The sequence below is a fragment of the Epargyreus clarus genome, unplaced genomic scaffold, assembly GCF_041222505.1.
Source record: "Epargyreus clarus isolate Ecla_fem2 unplaced genomic scaffold, WU_Ecla_fem_2.2 ptg000018l, whole genome shotgun sequence".
Classification (NCBI taxonomy): Eukaryota; Metazoa; Arthropoda; class Insecta; order Lepidoptera; family Hesperiidae; genus Epargyreus; species Epargyreus clarus.
The window spans coordinates 6,340,495-6,363,458 of NW_027332226.1; the positions used below are offsets into that span (position 1 = coordinate 6,340,495).

Sequence of the window (22,964 nt, forward strand, 5' to 3'; positions counted from 1 at the left end):
ATATAAAATTGTATAAACGTGATCATGAATTAAGGTACGGTCTGAATTTAAATTGATTGCAAACCGCCCGCTCGCAGGGCGGTGCCGCGCCCTGCCCGCTTAGTTTTATATTGTCTTATGTGTTCCAACCTAACCTAACTAAATAGTCAATGATTTGCAATTTCATTAGAACCTCCTACACCAAATATCTTCAAACACGACTCAATTATTCCCATCGGTTGAGGAGTTACATATTTTGTCTCCGAACCACATTATCAGACCCTTAAATAGTCAATGATGAACTGACTTTGCAATTTCGTTAGAACTTACACCAAATATCTTCAAACACAACTCAAATATCCCCATCGGTTGAGGAGTTACATATTTTGTCTCCGAGCCACATTATCAGACCCTTAAATAGTCAATGATGAACTGACTTTGTAATTTCATTAGAACCTACAATAAAAAATAACACAATAAAAAAATAATTATTAAAATCGGTTCACTAACGGCGGAGTAATTCGTGTACATACATAAAAAAAAGATACCGGCCGAATTGATAACCACCTCCTTTTTGAAGTCGGTAAAAAAATAACAGAGTGCAGAGAGGTAGAGTGAATTTTATTTAATTGTATTTTTTATTTTCCTGTTTTCCTGTGGCCATTTCCTAATATTTACCAGTAGTTTATGGACATAATACATAAATTACACGAGTGAAACCACGAGGTACAGATAGTCACTCATAATTAGGTGGTACGAAGTTCACCGGGTCATCTAGTACAATATAAATTTTTCTTGCAAGGATTTCTACGTAACCACATGTACGTTATCATTGCACATACAAGTATCTCGTCTCTTTGTCTTCAAGCTAAACCCATAAATTGCATCACCTATTTCCTGTCTGTTCTATAAGGAAATGTATGTAAGATCGGTTCTTACAATCCTTCTTGTTGACACAGCTCTATAGCATTTTATTTTTCCTAACGTTTTGATTTGAAATTTGTGATTGCTTTGTTTCTGTTAGGGATATCTCCTGTAAAGACAGAAAAATATTTTAATTACCTTACCTTTAATTACCTTAATTACGAGATTCACCGAACTATAACATTAATTATTGTTCGCAATTTCAATTTCCATTTTATATTTAAGTTTTGGTAAGGTACATAATTCAGAAACGATTTTTATTTACTACATATCTTACACATATTTTTCACTTCTTCATTTGTTTTAGACTTAATTAAGACATTTGAGAAACAGAAAAAAAGAGATTTAATTGACAGCAGCATTTAAAAGCTTCACGTTTCTTGACATCTGACATTTTTGACATTATGCGTCTTACAATCTCAGTAACATATATAATAAATGATTCATTTTGTTTAAGTTAACATAATTATTTTTTATATTTATTAGGTGTACATAAATATTATCTTCTTGCTCTCATTTTCTTCTATGGACTTATACTATGTCTAAGCTCATACTCTTTGTACGAATATTCCGTGCGCGAAATATTCGTAAAAAGTTACTTGAAATTTTCGTTTCATTTATTAATATGTAGATTACTGATACTAGTATCCATATATTATTATTTACCTCTCCAGCGAAGCATCGAAGCGAAGAGAAATAGTAGAATAAATATGTTTTGCCCACAAAATATTTAACAACCAGACAAAAATAAAGTTATGATCATACCCGAGTATTAACATAACACTGCACATGAAAAACAAGAAAAGGAGGATTAAAAAAATAAGATACGAATGTACGCGGTTAATTTTAAGATTTAATTAAAGCAACAAGTTTTATTCGCCACGTTGATATGAATATTAAGTTTTTGTATCATAATCAAAGTCCTTAACTAAGTCCGCATATTCAATTACTACATAAAAAGAAACCATTCCGGTTCAAAACAGAGGTATTTGTGCTTTAAAACCATGACGTTAATTCAATGCACATGGAATATAAATCAAAGTCGATGAATCCATGTTTTCATAAGATAAAACCTAGTTATCTTTTAAAAGTTGGACGAAAGCGCTTCACGTGTGTTACATCCTTTATTAATATTTAATCTATGTCAATTGATAAGCGAATCAAAGATCATTTTCGCCTACTTAAATTTGTTAAATTTCTCTTTTTGGTAGGCAAAACATGAGAGATTTATGGGCGTGATTATAACAGGCGTTGAAATAAAAAAAAAACGGTAATTTCATTCAACGTGATTTGCAATGACATGATGAAAAATTTTGAAAACCCCTTCTATAATGTACGTACATGATTCCAAGAATCGTATAATTTCTGCAGTAACTTAAGTATTAACGAAAATAACATTATAATAAAATTCAATTAAGCGCGAAAACGTTCGCGGGTGCCATGATGTCCGTTGGTGACGTCACATTAGAACATCCCATACAAAAGTCAGCATCAAGCAATTCAGTGACATACTCAAAAATGACGTCATTTGCGCCCCGATTGGCGTTTCAGATAAGATGGCCGACTGCAGTATTTTTATACTTTCATTTTTTTGAAAATATAATAAATCTTAAAGTTTCTTTTTAACTGGGTACTTTTTGAGAATGCTTTCAATATATTGTTTTTACATAAATCATTTATTCTTAAAAAATTTAAATACTGTCATCATGCCTATTTGTTAGCTATACAAACATTTTTTTATATCAACGAGATTTAGATTTTAATAAGCAAAAAGTCTGCACGCACTATCCTTGGACTTATTTCGTTTATTCAATAATTACTTGTAGTTTAAGTGTAATTTTCAAGTTGAGAAATGATTTTAATATAATAGTCTAGACTCTAGACTATCAAAGACTGGTAACGCGCGTTTTGGCTATCAAGATAAGAGGTAGAAATATGAACAATTTCGAATAGGCAGACATTCTCAAATCTTTGGTGGCAAATTTGGATAGATTGATTATTAAAAACGGGCATAATAGAATAAACGAAAAACTGTACTTTTAAAAATACGACCAGAAGATAACACAATTACAAATAAAACAATTATAATATTTTAAATAAATTTAAAATATTATAAAATTCGGCCGTTAAGTTATTTACGTACTATAATTTGAGGATGTGTTAAATTAACATACCTTTAACTAAAACCTTCAAATGACCATTAATTTAATTGGCTGTTTTACCACAAATTTAAAATTTCATGGGGTATAATTACCGTCACTAACACAGATCATAACATTACAATAACATCTTCGCGCAGATAAAAAATATTACGTTTCAATATTAAGACCTTGAAACTTGAACAGATAATAAAAGAAACCATTTGATGCCTGATAATAAATCGGAATTCTTAATTACGTACTTACCTCAAATTAAAGTAGTTTTGCATGTAATCTCTACAGGATATAAGTATATTGAATATTTTATGGTTTGCGTATTATTTCAGCATTTTTCCTTATCCTTGTTGTCTTGAATTTTCGACACAAAATATTACAAAAACATGTTTTGCTAACATTAAAGTCAATATTTAAAATTCAGTTATCGTCCGTATCCGGCTTTAATAATTGACTATCAAACCTTAATTACAGGGATAATCTACGAATACTAAATTGAGTTATAAACCGTGAATAAGTTATAAAATATTTATAGGCAAATATTTTTTCATAATGTTTTTCTATAATCGTTGATTGTTGAGTTACGCATGGTATTTTTTAACATCGAAATATCAAACGAACATCCAGGCAACGACCAAGTAGGTACCATTGTCACCTATTTCTAACGCATTTATGGTATCTATATACAGGTAGAATCCATGTTCTATATCGAGTTAATAAGAGATATCCTTGGGCGGCATTGACCTCTTACCATCAGGTGGACTGCATACACGTTTTTTAACTCTTAAGCCCCCCTCAGCGATTCCGCACTTTTATATCAAGGACATAAACAATACGTAATAAATATAGTCCATATTATCAACATGGGATCTACACTCACATATATAATCTACATGCTCATCCTTGCATGTTTATCTATTAATAATGCTTATCAGGAACAAGTGTTTGTCCTATTTATGTCGTGCATTACAACACAAACTAGTTTTTTCGGGATTCGTAGGGGGTTCAACCGATTTTTTTCAAACGTTATCGTTGTGTAATAGATAGTTGATAAGCTTCCACAGTGTTTCAAGGCTTTGCATGGTTTAAGATGAACTTAAGGCAACCTTTTGAATGTTGTAGGCAAAATTTTAAGATTTTACTGCAGTAGCCGACTGTACTAAAAGGGCGTAGCGTGGTTTCAAGCTCCCCTTTATACGAAATGCAACGAAAATCTGTTTCCAATCTTCCATACCCTGCCGCGGGCCACATTCTGAGATAAAGCGGGCCGATGCGCGGAACAGTTAATGTTCATATGCCATTTAGAGTAATGAAATGACATAGTTTGTATTTTCAACGTCCTAGATTGCTACTTCAAGAAAAATAATCCTGCGGTGCTACACGAGCAAACAAATTGTACTCCTTTAAACAATATCTAGCTTATATGACGACCCGCGTGGCGGAGCAGTCACCATACCGGTCTGACGCGCAGAGGGTCCCGGGTTCGATCCCCGACCAGACAGATTTCTAATGATGAATTTAGATTTCGATTAGATTAGTGGGGCTGTGAGTGTAGATAGCGTTTTTATATCCAAAACGAATTCTTAACATTTAAGTTGATTGTCCACGTGTAATCCAAGTAACCACAGATGCAAAGTATATCAACCGCTACAAACCTACATACCTACATTTAGTAATTAATAGGTTATCAGATCATATAACGGACCGCTAATAAAACAGGTGATGAGAATATTATTCAGTACATTAATTATATTTTGTTTGGCTTCTAGTTTTGGTGAAAAAAAATCTTTATCTGGACAAAATGTCACTTTTCCGCGAATCTTTAGTTCAGATCTTGTATATATTATAACTATACTAGCTGACCCAGCAAACGTTGTGTTGCCATATAAATGTTAAGGGTGAACAAACCTCATCACTTAGGGGTATGAAAAATAGATAGCACTTTCCTTTAGAGAAAAAGGATTTTTCAAAAGTCTTAAGAGTATTTATATTTTAAATTTTATCACATAGCGAAAGTTTAAAATTGGCACGTAGTTAGTACCTCAAGAAAAAATAACTTTCGGTTCTTTAACCATTTAAAATTATACTTAGGGACTTATAAAAAAACAAATATTTATCTCTGTTACCGAAGTACGATGTTAAACAACATTTTTAAATTATGCAGCCATTTTTACAACAACAGTGATTTTACTACACAAAAAGACGTGATCATGACAATGTAGAGCACCGTAGAGTAAGCGCTACACACGTTTTACACGTTGTGTACTTATTTTACTTATCTATTACATCCTACGCGTATTATTGTTTTCAATATGTTTAGCGCTATCTAATTGATATATTTAGTATATAATATATAGTATTTACTCGTAACCAGAGTCTGTGAACTCTGTTATTGTTTTGAGATAATTCACAATAATGTTAGATACCTATATGTATTTCGTAATTTCATGAGTAATTTTGTTATCAGCATGCCTACAAATATTTACTTAAAAGAACAGCCGGGTAAAACCCATTACGGATATTCAAAATATGTAAATTTTAAAAATAAGATTGAGTATTTAGTAACTGTATTGAGTTGAGATTGATTTTAAAAGCAATAGTAGCCTAGTGGTTGACACATGACCTCTCCGTCGAGGAGCCCGAGGTTCAAATCTCAGACGCAACTCAGATTTTTAAAAGGCATGTGCGTATTATAAGTTGTGATTGCGTATTATAAACAGTGTAGGAAAATACCATGAGGGAACCTGCAAACCTGAATTAACTTTTTAAAAAGTTTTTTTATGTGAAGAAGTTTAGTTTTGTATGTGAAGTCCACCAGTACGCTCGTAAACCGGGCGGTGAACTATGACTTAATATCATGCTGAAAGGACGCCCGAGCCCTTTAATAACTAACTGAGAGCATATGTGGAATGCTTCGTGTTCTCTTCCTTACCACACATTCAAACTTAACCCTTCAAACCAAAACACAACAGCTCTTAACACTAATGTTATAAGGCTGTAATAGGCGTAGCAATACATATCTCCGAGGGTAAGACGAGGGCCTCTACTATCTTCCACTATTACTCCATTTTAGATTTGCTTGCAGCCGATGTACTCGATAGAAAACAGTGTCTATTTTGATCATTTAATAATTGATGTAAGTTGGTTTCGTGGTTATAACAACGAAAAATTTGAAGCCGAAAATAAATATTGTTGAAGGATTTCCTTATATACAATGTTGCTTATGGATTCACATTTTATCTAAATCATTCCGCAGTAAATTATATGTAGTTCTCGAGGGAACCGTAGGAATACACAATATTTATATTGTATGCAATAAATTAAACCCAGCCGATGTTGTGAGCCTTATCACACTTATCGTAAGTGTCATAATCCACACGTGCGGAGTCACGGGTAAAACTTGTTTGTAGTGTGATAAAGCGATAAATATTATTAAAGAATCCATTCTCGGAAATATCTTGAAAGTTAATAGAATATGCCAATTTCGTTTGCGCATCGTTTTTACGTTAGAAAGCTATAATTATTTCACGTGTAGATAGAAGAGCTTTGACTCGTTAATATTATGGTGTTCTGTATTGGTACGAGTAATCGAGGTCTAACGATGGAAATTTTACGTCATTAAGTAAAGTAGCCTTATTGACTAAAATTTATTTTCTGCTGGTCACATTTTGTAACCTTTATGTAACAAAGGGATAATGGACCTTAGTGTCTGTTTATACCCATCAAAATTTAACAGAATAAGACTAGCTCTGCTGTTATCACATAACCATACGTAGCTACTTTAAAAAAATACTGTGAAGTAAAACAAGAATACATTTACTTTCTTGCGTGTTAAAAATAAATTATCTATCCATTTTTTGTCTTCCAAAGATCCTTATTTGACAATTTCTAGGAGGCATAAACGTTCTTCTTTAGTCAGCGACTGATGCACCACTTCTCCTGAGGACAAAGCTGTAAGCTACTAGCACTCACGAACCACGTACACACTATGCTATTGCTAACAGTAACATGCAAGTCGCAGTTACAAAATAAATACGCGTTTATAATTCGCTGCGAGGTGCTCGCGGCAAAATCGCCTTCGCTATAGTTTTGTGTGGTATTGATTCCAATAACTGAAACGGTTAGTTAAGCTTGGGTATGCATCTTTACTGATATTACGTGTGAGATTACCGGCGCCTGCGTTACCTTGCTATCACTCATGCAACACTCACACGACATACACTTCCGTACGTATCATATGTGTCACCATTGTTGTTAAACATGAACGGGTGAGTCAGTTAAGCTGTACGAGAGATAAGGTTAAGTGCGAATCGAGTTCGTGTATCACATGCCATAAACACGGTATTTATTGTTTTTAGTATTTAGTACTATGGATGAATATTTTTACATCAAAGTTTCATACCAAAGAATCACCGCTACAACGATTCATTCTTTATAACACTGTTGCTCTGGTTTAGAGGATGTGATATGGCCGACTTAAGCCCGTTATTAAAAATGAATACATAAAATATTTGGCTACCAAAGAACGAAATTTGACAATGTCTGGTAGGCAGAAATGGTAAATTAATCTTAAAGCAAAAGATTACACTATCTGTTCTCGGTAGTATGTTAGTAGTGCCTATCAAAATTGCGTTTCTATCTTGCTAATGTCGTGTATACTATTATGTTGTATACATATGTATGTATGTGGTGGTGGAAAAGATAGAGGTTAGTGGACAAAACCGTGTATATAAACTGTAATATTCTCAAACATATCCCTAACAGAAACCCTAAAACTTAGAAGCGACGAAGTTTACCGTTTTTTCTGTGACGATGACGGAAACCATCGTTCGAAAACCTGGATAAATTAAACAAAAAAAGTTCCTAAACATACATATATAAAGTCTACCAACTTTCACTTGGCCACCGCCGTAAACTATGGCCTAATCCTTCTCATTCTGACCCATGCCCAGCAGTGGAACAGTAATGGGTTGACGACATAGATGCTAAAAATGTTGTTTCATTCAACCACAATATGTTTCAAAATTACAAGGACATTTATATCTTTAAGACAAACAAAATGTTATTTAAGGATATGTAAAAAATATATACGTGGGAACACTCAGAAAATTATTAAGTTTGTATAAATTAAAAATATAATTGTGTTACAAACAATGGAGCTGGTTTCTGATTAAAATTGTGAAACTTTATCTGTTTATACTGTATATTATTCTGTAATATTCATACAACAAATATTTATTTTAAATTAAATTACTAAGTAATTACTTAGTAATATATAATCAAAAGCTCAAACTCTTGTACATAGGTAATCTCAAAAATCATTACTATCACTAAACCAGTAAAGTCATCATAGTTAATGTTTAAAAAAAATATAACCATTAAGTTTATAGTACATATTTAGTAAGATTTTTACTGACAGCTTTATAAAAATGATTTCCTTTGTTGCAAGAAAATCGAGGACTTTGTCATTATGTTTACTGGCTTATAATGTCACTAGGCTTAAAATAAGACTAATAAGCTCGAGTAGAGCTCGTCTTACCACAAAAACAAATAGACCTCGAATACAGTACCATCTATCAAGTTCAAAAGTAGCCCATATTTTATGCTAGAAGCATGTAATACTAGCTCTTACCCGCGACTTCGATCGCAGTATAATTTCATAACATTGTGTTTAAGCTTATCAGGATAAAAGATAAGTTATCTGGGCCTCGGAGACGATACGGGAGAAAAGGTACCCTATGTATTTTCTGAACCTCTGATAACGTGTGTACAAAATTTTATAATCATATTTTATGTAGGCGAAAGTGTAGCGAACAAACCTTTTTTTTTCTCGAGGGGGAAACCTTCAAAAGATACCTGACGACGTGGGAGCGACGCCGGGTTATGTGGGATTTTTACCGCACTAAAACCCCCCCGGTGGCCGTCCTCAACACTTGTTGGAGACCTCCGGGATCTCCAACGGAACACAACCGGAGCCCTCCAAGCGCGATGCCCAACGGGCTCTATCTACCCTGGGGGAGCAGTTTTCGCTCCTCCCACACCATGTAGTGTTTACGACGGTATGCGCCCACACCTACCGCCGTCCTTCCCGGGGTCGCTTGCTGGACGGTTCGAGCTCCCACTCTTGCCGCCCGCAAGCCCGGAAGCCCCCTTTTAGTCGCCTTCTACGACAGGCAGGGGATACCATAGCCCTATTCTAGTCCCGGAACTACAGGGACAGCGAACAAACAACCTAATATTCTCATTTAGGATTTAATTAGGGTGAGACTACTAAAAATATGATTGTAGCCTCAAACTATTAAAAAAATATTATACATAGACCCTGTAACAACTTCGATAAGAGAATACCTACCTACCTATCAGTTTTTGTATACCCAAAATCAGACTCATAACGGATATTCCACTTCCTCATTTCCTTTCCTGCCTACTTCAATTGTTGGAAATACAAAAAATTATAGATATTACAATAAAATAAGTTACTTACAGATTAGTTACCTAATTTATTAGACTATTCAGTACTTGGTTTCACTGTACAAATTTTGAGAAAATGTATAAGACAATAAGAAATAAGGCATTCAAACGAAGACCTCAAGAGAAGCAATGCATCCAAACTCAATTGCAACACTTATTCTATTTGAATAATATTTTTATTATTTATCACCAAATTACCACTTAATAAAGTCATTGTCATAAAATGAAATGTCTGTTTGGGGTGTAAGTAAATAGATCGAGAATTCTTGTGAAATTTTGCCAAAATACTATAATTTATAGGCCTTAACCACGAAATAATTAGGGCTAGCCAATAATTAATTGTATCAGGCGTTACTTTGCGGAAATCCATGCTTTTAAGTTAAGATTAAAACTACTTCGCAACAATCCGCTACAAATATGTATGATGGTATATATTTTTAACCATGCCGTATGTACCACCCTTCCTCCCTCAAAGGATGCGATGTATAGTGTATCGATCATACATATTTGTAGCGGATTGTTCCGAAGTAGTTTTAACCCATTAATTCCCAAGGGTTTTAATAAAAACATTTTTAAAAATTTTATCATTTATATTAGTTACATTAACATTCAAAAGGAGAAAATCATAGTCAGAAAAAATATGGATCATACCGTTTAAATTCCACAAAATATTGCGTTTACGCAGCATTGGGGTTAGTAAACTTTAAAAATACTCGCAACTTACTTAAACGGATGTCTTAAATTTTTTAGCCAATAAATCTAGACGTTTAAGGGATGATGCTCGAATGAATTGCTCTTGAATTTGTACATTAACAAATGACGCTTTACATTACCTCTATTTGACTGATTTAATTATAGAACAAGTGTCTTGCGTTATCCTTTTAAATTACCTTATCTTGATAGCAAATCCTTATAAGTGGTCATCGGCTCGTCACTTTACCGATTATGTAATGCAAATATATGCATTTGTTTTTATATTTTTGTCATTTTAATATATATGTAAAATTTGTAAAAGTTCTTATTTTATGGTTTAATTTATTATTTTTAATTTTTAGTAACTGTTAATATAAGTATAAATGTATAGAGTCCTCAAATAAAAAACTATATAGAATGTATTAGATATACAGTTTAAAGTATTTAAGCAGATTTTACTTAATTGCAGGACGTAAAACAATCATAAACGAGATGAGCGGTCAGTTCAACGCGGGCGAGTTGACAGTGATCGTCGGGCAGTCGGGAGCAGGAAAAAGCACTCTTATGGACATCCTGGCTGGATACACGTGAGGTTTTTTATATCTGTTTGAATGAACTGTTCTTAGTTTGAGTGTAGCCACTACCGGAATACTTGACGGCACGTGTGGAGCGGTCATCATACCGGTCTGTCTCGCACTGGGTTCCGGATTCGATAACTGGCAGAGCTATGTCTAAATGATGAGGTTAAATTTTTATTCTGGGTCTATGCGTGTATGTGTATTTGTATTTATGAAACCCACACCACAAGAAACCTTTTACTGCTGGCTACTAGTATAGAAAACGTTATTTATGCACTTTATAATTAATCTCTAATTTAAGGAGTTAAAGGCACATAAACTACTACTACTGGACACATATAATAAAGGCTTTGTCCTTATACAAGTAGTAAAAACCACCCGTAATTAACTTAAAACCACTGACTTCCTGCTTCGAATTCAGACAATTTTTCTCTCGATTGCATCTATGTTTTCACTGGTATAAATGTAATGTATCGTTTAATGTAATGTAATCTTTGTTTGCGTAAAATGCGGACACTCGATAGCAGCGTGAGTGACCATTCAAGCGTTACGCGTAATATGCGTATATGGTATGTACGTAAAAAATATAATACATTGGCGTTTTTTTTATAATATAGAAGTAGCAGACAAGCATACAGTCCACCTGATGGTAAGTGGCTACTGCCGCCCATGGACATCTGTAATCAACCCCAGATAGGATTAGATATTCCCACCTGAGGTCGGCCACAGATGCGCCGCTACCCCTGAGGACTAAGCTGGTACGCCTCGGAAAAGTATGTCTCCCTTACCACACCCTTCAAACCGGAACACAGCAGCGCCTAACACTGCTGTTATTAGGTAGAACTAAAAATAGATGTACCGGTGGTGCCGCCGGAGTCGAACCACAAAGGGTTCCACCACCTTCAAATTACAATACAAACAAAATTAATACATTAAAAGAACTTTAAAGTATAACATTAACACATAAAAACGTAATTAATCAACGTGTCTATTTTTTGCCAATATTCATCATAATTTGACAATTTGTACGCAGTAGTTGTCAAATTATAATCTTTGATTATTATTAATAATGGAGATTAATAATGTAACTCGTCTCCGCCGTCACACTTTTTTTTATAACAACAGTGTTAAGCATCGCTATGTTCTGGTTTGAACGTAGTAAGATACGATGTATTCCAACCTAGTTGCCGCTAGCAATGTAACTATGACCGAGCCCACTAGTACTTTAATCCTATGTGGGGTTAAACGTACTGCAGTTACGAGTACCAGTGTTATGGTCCGCGTAAAACTGCTAGTCCGCTCTGAATAGAGAAATGAATCGCGCCGCCATAGCAAATTGTATGACTACAAAGCTCACAACAACTTCTACCAATGTTACCACGTAATGTCCTCGTAAGGTTTTTTTTATATAAATTAGAAGTACCAGACGAGCATGCAGTCCACCTGATGGTAAGTGGCTACTGCCGCCCATGGACATCTGTAATCAACCACAGATAGGATTAGATATTCCTATCTGAGGTCGGCCACAGATGCGCCGCTACCCCTGAGGACTAAGCTGGAATGCCTTGGAAAACTATGTCTCCCTTACCACACAGGCAGAAATACGTGTGGCGATGGTGCCGCCGGAGTCGACCCACAAAGGGCTCTACCACCTATACGTGTACTGCATGCTCAATTGCTCCTTAACTATCTCTATATTTTTATATCATTGTCACGCGCTGGACCAGATCGGATGCTTGACATTCGGATTAAACCCTTAATCTTATTTATAAAATTCTTGTATCACAATGTTAGTTACCATACTCCTCCGAAACGGCTTTACCGATTTTCACCAAATTTTATATGCATATTCAGTAGGTCTGAGAATCGGCTACTATCTGTTTTCCATACCCATAAGGATTGTTCACCCTTAACATTTTTTTATTTACGAGTATATGGCAACATAACGTTTGCCGGGCAGTCTAGTTTCAATATAAAAAATCACATGTCTGATTGCGGTAAGGCCAGACTGATTCGGATTGGACATTTGTTTTATATAAGAGCTTAAGTCCCCAGTGACTAGCACTGGTTATTCGATTCATTATGGTTTTTTTTAACCGATTCCCCATTCTACTCATAACTTTGTAGTGGTAATTAATAGGCCCTTAAAGATAGTAACTGTGAATTGATTGATAAGTGCGAATTGATTGCCCTAACTAACCTGATTTCATGATACAGCAATAAAAAGTTTGTTTTTTACATTTTTCGCATGAATTATATATGAACTAGCTGACCCGGCAAACGTTGTGTTGCCATATAAATAAAAAAATGTTAAGGGTGAACAACCCTTATCACTCAGGGGTATGATTTCTATGATTCTTTTGTATGGAATAGTTAATACTGTTAACTTTTTTAATTAGGGATGACTCAACCATAAAAGATAGACATATGCTCGTGGGATAAGTTTTATATAATTTTAAGGAGAACATTTCTGTGTAGCTTTAACCATTTAGGTTGCACACGCGACGGAAGCTTAAAAAATGGAGTAACTTCTCCCGTTTTCCCAACATTTCCCTTCACTGCTCTGCTCCTACTGATTGTAGCGTGATTAAAAGTATACTATAACCAGCTCAGGAGTATGAAAAATAATTGTACCAAGTTTCGTTAAAATCCGTCGAGTAGTTTTTGTTTCTATAGCGGTTATACACACACACAGACAGACAGACAGACAGACAGACAGACAAAAAATTTACTGATTGCATTTTTGGCATCAGTATCGATCCCTAATCACCCCCTGATAGTTATTTTGGAAATATATTTCATGTACAGAATTGACCTCTCTACAGATTTATTATAAGTATAGATAGGGAAAGCTAGAATTTAGATTGTGGTGATATAGGTTTATAAAGCGGTTCAACCTAGTTTTCGGTGATAACGATGAATCTGTTATCTTTGTAGAACCTCTTTTTTTTACGTTTATGTTATGTTAAATACTTAATATTATCTACATCGGTGTCATTATATTTTCTGTCACCGTTAAATATTATTTAAATATTTATCACCCTATTTTTATTTTCCATTACTATTAATATTTTAAAATAAATATCAATCTTTACAAATATCTTTAGAAAAATAAATATGATTATGTTTGTATTTTTTTACTGTTACCTAAATAATAACTATGTCTATAGCTAAATAGCTTTAGGTACGATAGGTATAAGCTTTAGGTACGATAGGTAATAATCGTTAAAAAAACTGTTAATCCAGAGAGTACTCGACATGTAATTCTGAAATTATTAAATGTCAACTTATTACATTACGTAGATACTATAAATAACAAAAATATAAGGACATGATTAGGTATATATTACAATGTAGGCTCGTCTTAAGAGCTTACACGTGGTAATCTAAAGAGATATAGAATTTTGATTACAGTATAATCAATATACGATATATGAACGATTTTGTCGATTTAATTGATGCGATAAACAGTTGAGTGTCTTACCAATGCAATCCATTTAAAATAATAATTCTTTATATTATCGACTCTACGTCAACGAAGTAAAACAAGTATCAAATAAAACACTTGCATCAAACAATGAATCGTTTCAATTGGAAAGTAAAGGAGAGCTCATACTTATTTTCGTAAACTAAAAAAATCTACTTGTATTTTTACCATTTTAGGTTTTATATATCTGGAGGCACGGCAGTGCCTCCGCCAAGTCGAGCCAAAGCCAAAAAAAGCGGCACGGCCGTAGCATACTTTTCTCGAAGCAATTCGGCCCATTTTCGACCCCCTGTAACTTCGTTGCATATGAAGCTAGAAGCTTGAATTTTCAGGAGCCAAGCAAGCATTGTGTAGACACGGTATATTTCAAATTTCATTAAATTTGAACCAGTAGTTTAAGAATTACAAGTAGTCAAAGTTCGTAATTTTGTCACTCACTCACTGACTGACTGACCGATCATCAAAACTTTAAGGCACTTCTAGCAGACATAGAAGGTTGAAATTGAGAATACAATTAGTGTTTAGTATATAACTCATGGGAAAACTAAAATATTTTGCAATTTCTGTCCAGTTATCTAGATACACCAACTACATTAAATAACTTTGTATCCTATATAAGTTATATAGGATGACAAAGTTACATTTGCCGTTAATGAATCTGTGTTTCTGTCCGCGAAATGTAAGAGTAGTAGGGGAGCCGATGATGTTAAATGGGTAGAAACTCGAGCGCCGATAGGTCCTATACGATTGTGTAGATTACACGTTAGAGTGAAGAAAAGGTTGTGTGATATTTTTCGATTCACCGTGGGAATAGTGTCTAGATGATTCGAAAGATGTTAAAAGCAGAGTCAGACATACTCAAGGCGCGGCAGGTTAGTGATAGAGTATATATCTCTGATGCCGGAAATATGTTTATCTGCTGGTTTGGGATAGTCATACGAGAGGTAAAAATGGAAAAAAAAGTAACCAGCGCATTAGATTTTCAAAGGGGATATGAAGCTACCTCAGATGAGTCGCCCATTCGAAAAACTGACGATTCGATTCGAAAGACTGTCAGTGACTCTTCGAAGATTATTATACAGGATAAGATTATTATACAGGAAATTCCAACTGATGTTTTACTTATCATAACCCTTCATCTGACGATTTAGTGGAGGGGTTTTCTATACTGACGATTTGAAAAAAAAATAGAATGAGAATGTATGAAGAATAATGTATTTTCCATAAAATTTGCCTTTTCCTTTAGTTTGTTATACACCATTACTTTCCAGGGATCCAAGCTAATAAATGGCGCTATCAGATAGTGCATATTTTCTAGCATTATTTCCTTTATATTAAAAAAATTACCGCACTCGAGTATGTCCAGGTATAGATTTTTTTGCAACCTTATTACTCCCTAACGCCGCCCTCAAATCATCAGATTATAAATTTATTGTTTTCAGAATGTAATTAAGCTACTATAGATAATACATTTTTTTATTAATAGTCTGATGGACTTCCCTGGTTGAACCCCCCAAATGGATAGTTTAAGATACTCTATAGGATGTAAGGTATCTCCCATATCTTAATCTGCCGCGTTCGAGTCACTCTCGAAATCCCGTCTTGGGCTCCCCTACTATTATAGGCGACGTCAATTGTTTTTATTCTCGAGACAAAAGACGTTTTCAATTCCAACTTCAATTTAAATTCAATTCAAATAATGGGTGAAGTGCGAATCGAACTCGTACACTGAGGGTTCCGTACCACAAAAACATTTGTTTATTTTATTTTTATTTTTACTAATTGATATTATAGCAGCCATATAATGCATTGTGAACATTTCAACTGTAACATCTATTACGGTTCAATAGATAAAATGAATAACGCCAAAAAATAGCAGGTCCTTATATATTTGTCCCTGTAGTTCCTGGACTAAAAAAGGGCTTCGATATCCCGTGCCTGTCGTAAAAAGCGACTAAAAGGGGGCTTCCGGAGTTGGGAGTGGCAAGAGGGAGCTCGAACCGTCCAATAAGTGTCCGCGGGAAGGACGGCGGTATGTGTAGTCGCATACCGTCGTGAACAAAGTGTTTGAAGGTGATAGAACCCTTTGTGGTTCGACTCCGGTGGCACCAACGCCACACCTATTTCTACCTAATAACAGCAGTGTTAGGAGTTGCTGTGTTCCGGTTGAAGGGTGTGGTAAGGGAGACAGACTTTTCCGAGGCGTTTCAGCTTAGTCCTCAGGGGTAGCGGCGCATCCGTGGCCGACCTCAGGTAGGAATATTTTATCTTATCTGGGGTTGATTACAGATGTCCATGGGCGGCAGTAGCCACTTACCATCAGGTGGACTGCATGCTCGTCTGCTACTCTTACATTATAAAAAAAAAAAAAAACACCGGATAGTTTAGGAGGAGCGAAAACTGTTCTCCCAACGCAGAGCTCGATCGAGGCATCGCGCTTAGAGGACTTCGGTTGCGTTCAGTCGGAGATCCCGGAGTTCTCCGACAAACGTTGAGGACGGCCACCGAAGGATTTTAGTGCGGCTAAAGTCCCACATAACCCGGCGTCACTCCCACGTCGTTGAGTACCTTTTGAAGGTTTCCTCCTCTTCATAAAGAAAAAGAAGGTCTTTGTATGGCAACTCTCCTTTATTTGAAAGTTTTTCTTTTTACTTTTATTACTTGTTGTTAAAGCGGCCACCATTATAAATATGCCGTAAAAAAATTTAAGTTTCTATCTATTAAGGATCCAGAAATAGAGCTCTATGTCAGACAGACAAACGGACAGCTTAGAAATAGGGTTCCGTTTTTACTCTTTGGGTATGGAACCCTAAAAAGTTATATAATATCAAAAACATTCCGAATTTCTGACAAATGTCATAAGAAGAAAACTAGATGTTACGGCTAATGTGCCTAAATCAGTTAAAACGCAGATTAGCTTGTCCATTACCTAAAGTACAAAACGAAGATTGTATCAATTTTTACCCCTTGACGTCGACCCATGCATGCTATGATGCGTCGTCGTGTCATGAATTTACGACAAACTTTGTATATTTTCACGAAACAATATCGCTTTGCGGCACGATGTCGCTATGTATCACACTACGTCGTCGTGTCGTAAAAAGGCATGTGTTTTAGTCCTAAGAACAAGTCTGAAAAGATGTTTCAAATTTTAACTACATAGTTAATCTGCATATTTTCTAGCTAATCTTAAGACTGCCTAGTTAATGTGTATGCTAACGTATTCTACAATCTAACGGCAACATACACAAAATACAATAACTGTCGTGAGGTAAAGCAACTGTCACCGTATTATAAAATAATAATAAGTTTGTTTCCAAGGAAACAAGTGTTTAGGCAAATTTCGGCCTTATTGCGCATAAATAAATGTCTATGAAAATAAGCTTACATATAAAAATTTACAATGTTCACAATGGAAAATCCCTAATAACTTCTAAAAGGATTACCCTAATTACACAATTCCTTTTGCCCTATCCGTTTTAGACCTAAACCTACCAAATGGCATTAAAGACAAACCAATATATATACGAACAAAAAATCATGTTTTCAACTTACGTAATATTAGGTACCTAACATTTCAACGCAATATTACAAAAATTTAGTTATATTCATTTCAAGTGATTCGAAATAGGAAACTGTTATATAAATCGAGCTTAGATAGCCACTTTATAACATATTCTTGCCATGATCACCAAAAATATCAGCTCCTAGTGGCTTGATAATTGATAGCTATAAAAAAAACGAAAATCCACAGTTTAATGTTGAATTTAAACAACCGTCCATTGCACAATTAGGGTATTTTTTTGCTCCATTGCTTGCACAAAACAGTTACAAATGCGTGTAAAAATGAACTGACGAGTCGAGTCGAGTCCCCCCGAGATAACTAGTCGGTAAGTGGTGTCTATATGTGCGTTACTCCAGCCCACTTTGTATGAAGATTGACTTCTGTTAGTTTTTATTTTGTGGTAATACCTACCCGGAAAAAACGTGGAAACTATTATAAGAAACCTTTTTAATATAAATTATTTGTAATCTATAATAGCTATATATAAAATTATATTGTACGGTGAGTTAAGTTTTAAATAGAAGTGAATAAAAATATAGTCTAGCTGAAAATATGTATTATTAATATACTCTGCAAATAATAATTCTAAAAATAACTACAGTTGAATGCAAAAGACAAATGCAGACTAATAATTTTAGTATGAATTTGTTAGCGGTGAGTAAACTTATTGAAAAAGGATTTACTGTTAATTTCTTGAAAAACGGTTGCACTATTAGTAACTCTATGGATAACATCATCGCAACTGGCCACAACGTACATGGTATATATAAATTTAAACAATTTGTCAAATCACCGATATGATATTTGACAATGTCAAATAAATATTGGCATAGAAGACTAGCCCATATTAATCCGGAATATAAGAATATTATGACCGGGCTTGATGATGTGAACATTACGACGGATATGACGACTAGTAAGAAACCATTTCCAAACCTCTGAACGCGAACGAACGATATACTGGAGATCGTACATACAGATTCATGTGGTCCCATGGAAGCTACTTCACTCAACGGTTCAAGGTACATGTTATTATTTATCGACTATTGTTCACGAATGACACATGTTTATTTTCTCAAATATAAGAGTGAGTATTTACGAAATTTCAAAAATATAAAGTGTTGAAATGGGAACTAGCAAGTCGAACAAATGTAGGTATGAGATCAGATGGATGAACGAAATTTTGTAATAGAGCTTTCAATATTTTCTTATCAACAAATGGAATTCTACATCAGAAGGCGATGCTATATACCCCTAAACAAATTGTTGTGGTTGAAACAGCTAACAGAACTATTATTGTAAATGCGAGAAGTTTAAAACGAATGTTATCATTATTAAATAAACATTTCATTTAATTTCATTTCAGAAGTCAGAAGTATATTATAAATTGAACCGAATTTGAGCAAGAGCAGTAAATACTGTGGTTTATATAAAAAACCGGAGTCCGACGAAGTCAGTGAAAGATTACCAATGATTTTTGTCGGATATTCAGAAGAAAGTAAGGGATGTCGATTATTTAATACGAAGACACGTTAAATCACTATAAATAAATAAATAAATAAATCACAATCAGTAGAGATGTTTTTTCCTGAGGACAATGGGAATAATTTCAGTTGTCAAAATAGTAACTTTTTTTGATTTAATTTATTGTCATGTTCGAATGAAAGTGATGATGAATGGCAAGATTATTTACATAACTACAAAGACTAACTACAAAAATTTAATTGGCTTTAAAAAATCTGTTGTTGAGATTCAACTAGTAGAAGGTACCGGAAAGGAAAAGAGTAGAAATATCTACAAAAAGGAATGAGATGCCATCAAAAACAATGCTTGTAAAAAGATCCAAGTCTCGCCATTCAGTTCTTCTACCGTAAAAAGTTTTGAGATCTATGTAAAACCAAGCCGGTAAATGTATGCAGTCCCTACTTAAGGGACCTTCTGTCTTAAGGTATTATCTCACTATCTAACCTAACAACATCTCATGGGACCATACCAATATTAAAAATCTTTTATGTTCTAAATAAATCGACGTGGCAATCGTACTAATGTTACCTGTGTGATGCGATATGATAAGATGAAAACACAATGTGACTTGCAGTACGATTGCCACGTTAATTTATTTAGAACATAAAAGATTTTTAATATTGGTATGGTCCCATGAGATGTTGTTAGGTTAGATAGTGAGATAATACCTTAAGACAGAAGGTCCCTTAAGTAGGGACTGCATACATTTACCGGCTTGGTTTTACATAGATCTCAAAACTTTTTACGGTAGAAGAACTGAATGGCGAGACTTGGATCTTTTTACAAGCATTGTTTTTGATGGCATTCCTTTATCTTTTAAACCAAATTAACTTATATTATTTTTTATCTTTTCAATTGTTCTTCGTAAATATAGGAGTCTTGAACAAAAAATTGGTGAAAAAATGTTAAGAAAAAATATATTACGAGAATAATCTTTTTATTGCATTTTCAAGGTTTTACCAATTAAGTTAATGTAACTGAGATGATATGAATTAAATGTAGACTAGATGTGCCTCGTGATTTCACCTGCTTTTAAAACAGTGTCTCGTAACACTACCGGTAATATATATTATGTACATCCTTGGTGCATAAACCTTTTTAAGAGGAGAAAGCAAAAGGCTTGCATGTTTAAATATGCCTCTGATGTGTCCAACACTTCGTGCTTCAGAACGTTTAGCCGGGAAATTATCTTGTTTCAATTACAATTCTATAACGATTACAGCCTATTATTACAGCCAAAATATTTTTAATAAGTCGCAATATAAAATTCGAAAAGTTTATTAAATCTGACTAGCACTTTCAGTATGAGCGCATTCAAACAAACATAATTTTCAACTCTTAATAATTAAACGTAAAGTTAATGAGTTTTATCCATATTGAGCACTGTTGTATATAAAAACAGTAGGTTAAAAACGCAAGTAGGCCTCTACACATAATGAAACTCAAGTATTCGTAATACTTTCACTCTAAATTAAAGCTACTTTTAATTCTACATTACACTTTGATGTTATGGGTTAAAAAAAAACTATCCATCATATTATTATTTGCCGTTTAGTATATAATTATTATTTATATAGCCTAAGAAAAAACAGTTTCGATTTTTGAACAATTTGTATTGTTTGGTAACTATTGCCGAGATTAAGTAACGATAAAAAAAAATAAAAACAACATAGTTTTTATTTATCATTTGATTATATTTTTTTACTACTGCGCAGACTACATGAACAGTCCAATTACCTTTTCCCTTTTGTTTGTCAACCGATATTATTTATTTATGACTATTGAATATATTATCAATATAAAAAATCTATATTATCAATATAAAAACAATTACGGCCGAATTTTTACCACCAACCGAAAACTAGTTATATAAAAAAGATTTGTATATACGTTTGTGAAATTGTATCATCACTCAAATTGCGAAAGATTACACAAAACCAACCTTGTATTATTACACAACCCGCATATTAACAGATACAGTTTTTTAAACATTTTATTTTGGCAACATTATATTGTTTAATTAACATAATGTTTAATCCTTCGGAATATATTAATGTCATATACGAGTTCGATACAAAAAATCTTTAAATAATAACACAAGTTCTGTATATTTTGAGATACCTAAATAATAAAAATATTTCAGTTTATCTTTGAAAAATGCGCATATAAGGCAATTAAACATTTTATTTAAGAAGATACGTGTTATTTTTTATCGTGCAGTAATAATAAATGCATTATATATGTGTTAGGTACACACGACGAACATATAAAAAGTTTTATTACCTACATTATGTTTAAATGGTGTATATAGGTACCTGGGACGAGCACATGTTATTATTGTTTTTAATTGGTAATAGTGGAATTTGGGCAACAATTTGTAACACTTCCTATCGAACCAATATATATTATCATGTCACAAACTACAGTTCTGAACAATATAACGGTGGTAGAACCTTTTGTGATTCGACTCCGGTAGCACCACCGCTACACCTATTTCTCCCTTATAACAGTAGTTTTAAGCGCTGATGTGTTCTGGTCTGTGTGTGTGGCCGACCTCAGGTAGGAATATCTAATCCTATCTGGGGTTCAATACAGATGTGGGCGGCAGTAGCCACTTACCATCAGGTGGACTGCATGCTCGTCTGCTACTTCTATATAATAAAAAAAAAAAAGAACTCAATGACTATAAGTCACAAATAAGTATCGTTGTAAGTCGCTACAGTATTTTAATCCTTTAGGTTCTGTTGACTAACTGTTCCTTCTGATCGTAGCCGGCTAGGCAAACTTCTAATATTTTTGGTCTGGATCTAAAGGAATACCCGTTGCTACCCCCAACCTATGTTGAAAAGCCTGGTACCTCGTCTCTGGCTAGGCAGACCTCTAAAAAGATAAAATTCTCTTTTACGGGTGTGGGTCTTTAGTTACAGGCGTAACTACCCTAAGGATTCCATTGGTGCCAGTTAAAACCGCGGAAAAAGTAGTTCGAAAAATAAACGTAAATATGAGTAACGTATCAGTGCTCTTGACCGCAAATACGTTGTATCACGCTACCTCGTGCAGTGCAAGTGTACTGACTGAACTGACGGAACTGGTTTAATTAATACAAATCCACTCAGGTTAATGAATTACAATGTAATTAGTTCCATACAATGCAATCGTAAATTATAAACTACGTATGTAAAAATATTTGGGCAGTCGTTTTCGTTGCTAAGTTTGTTCATTTTTTTTTATTGATTGGGAGTGGGTGCATCGCATCCTACGTGGTATTGTATATTGTCCCTGTAGTCCTGGGACGAAAAAAGAAATACTCCCTGCCGTATGCGCAACTAAAACATAATTTCTGGGGTTTCGGTCGGTAGGAATGGTAGCTCGAACCACCCAGCTAGAAACCCCGGATAGGACGACGAATTATGTGATCGCATACCGTCGTAAAAATCCGAAAATATGGTGGAAGTCACGTCACTTACTGCACGTACTGTTTCTGTAGAAATGGCGCAGTAGACGTCGATAACTTCGTAGAAATCGCAGAGAGGTAGTGGATACAGATAACTCCTGGTTAAATGCCTTCAATAATTTGCATGGATAGAAAG

General features: G+C 34.4%; 1 protein-coding gene across 2 annotated transcripts in view; it reads left to right on the forward strand.

The window, feature by feature from the left end:
• LOC140749579 (ATP-binding cassette sub-family G member 4) overlaps window positions 1-22,964 on the forward strand; it is a 55,072-nt gene that overhangs the window by 10,261 nt on the left and 21,847 nt on the right. The window contains exon 2 of one of the 2 annotated variants that reach the window (XM_073082684.1): window positions 10,690-10,807. In XM_073082684.1, coding sequence (XP_072938785.1) covers window positions 10,690-10,807 — 118 coding nt within the window. Of the gene's footprint in view, window positions 1-10,672; window positions 10,808-22,964 lie in introns of both variants that reach the window. The other variant, XM_073082685.1, reaches the window with a different exon arrangement.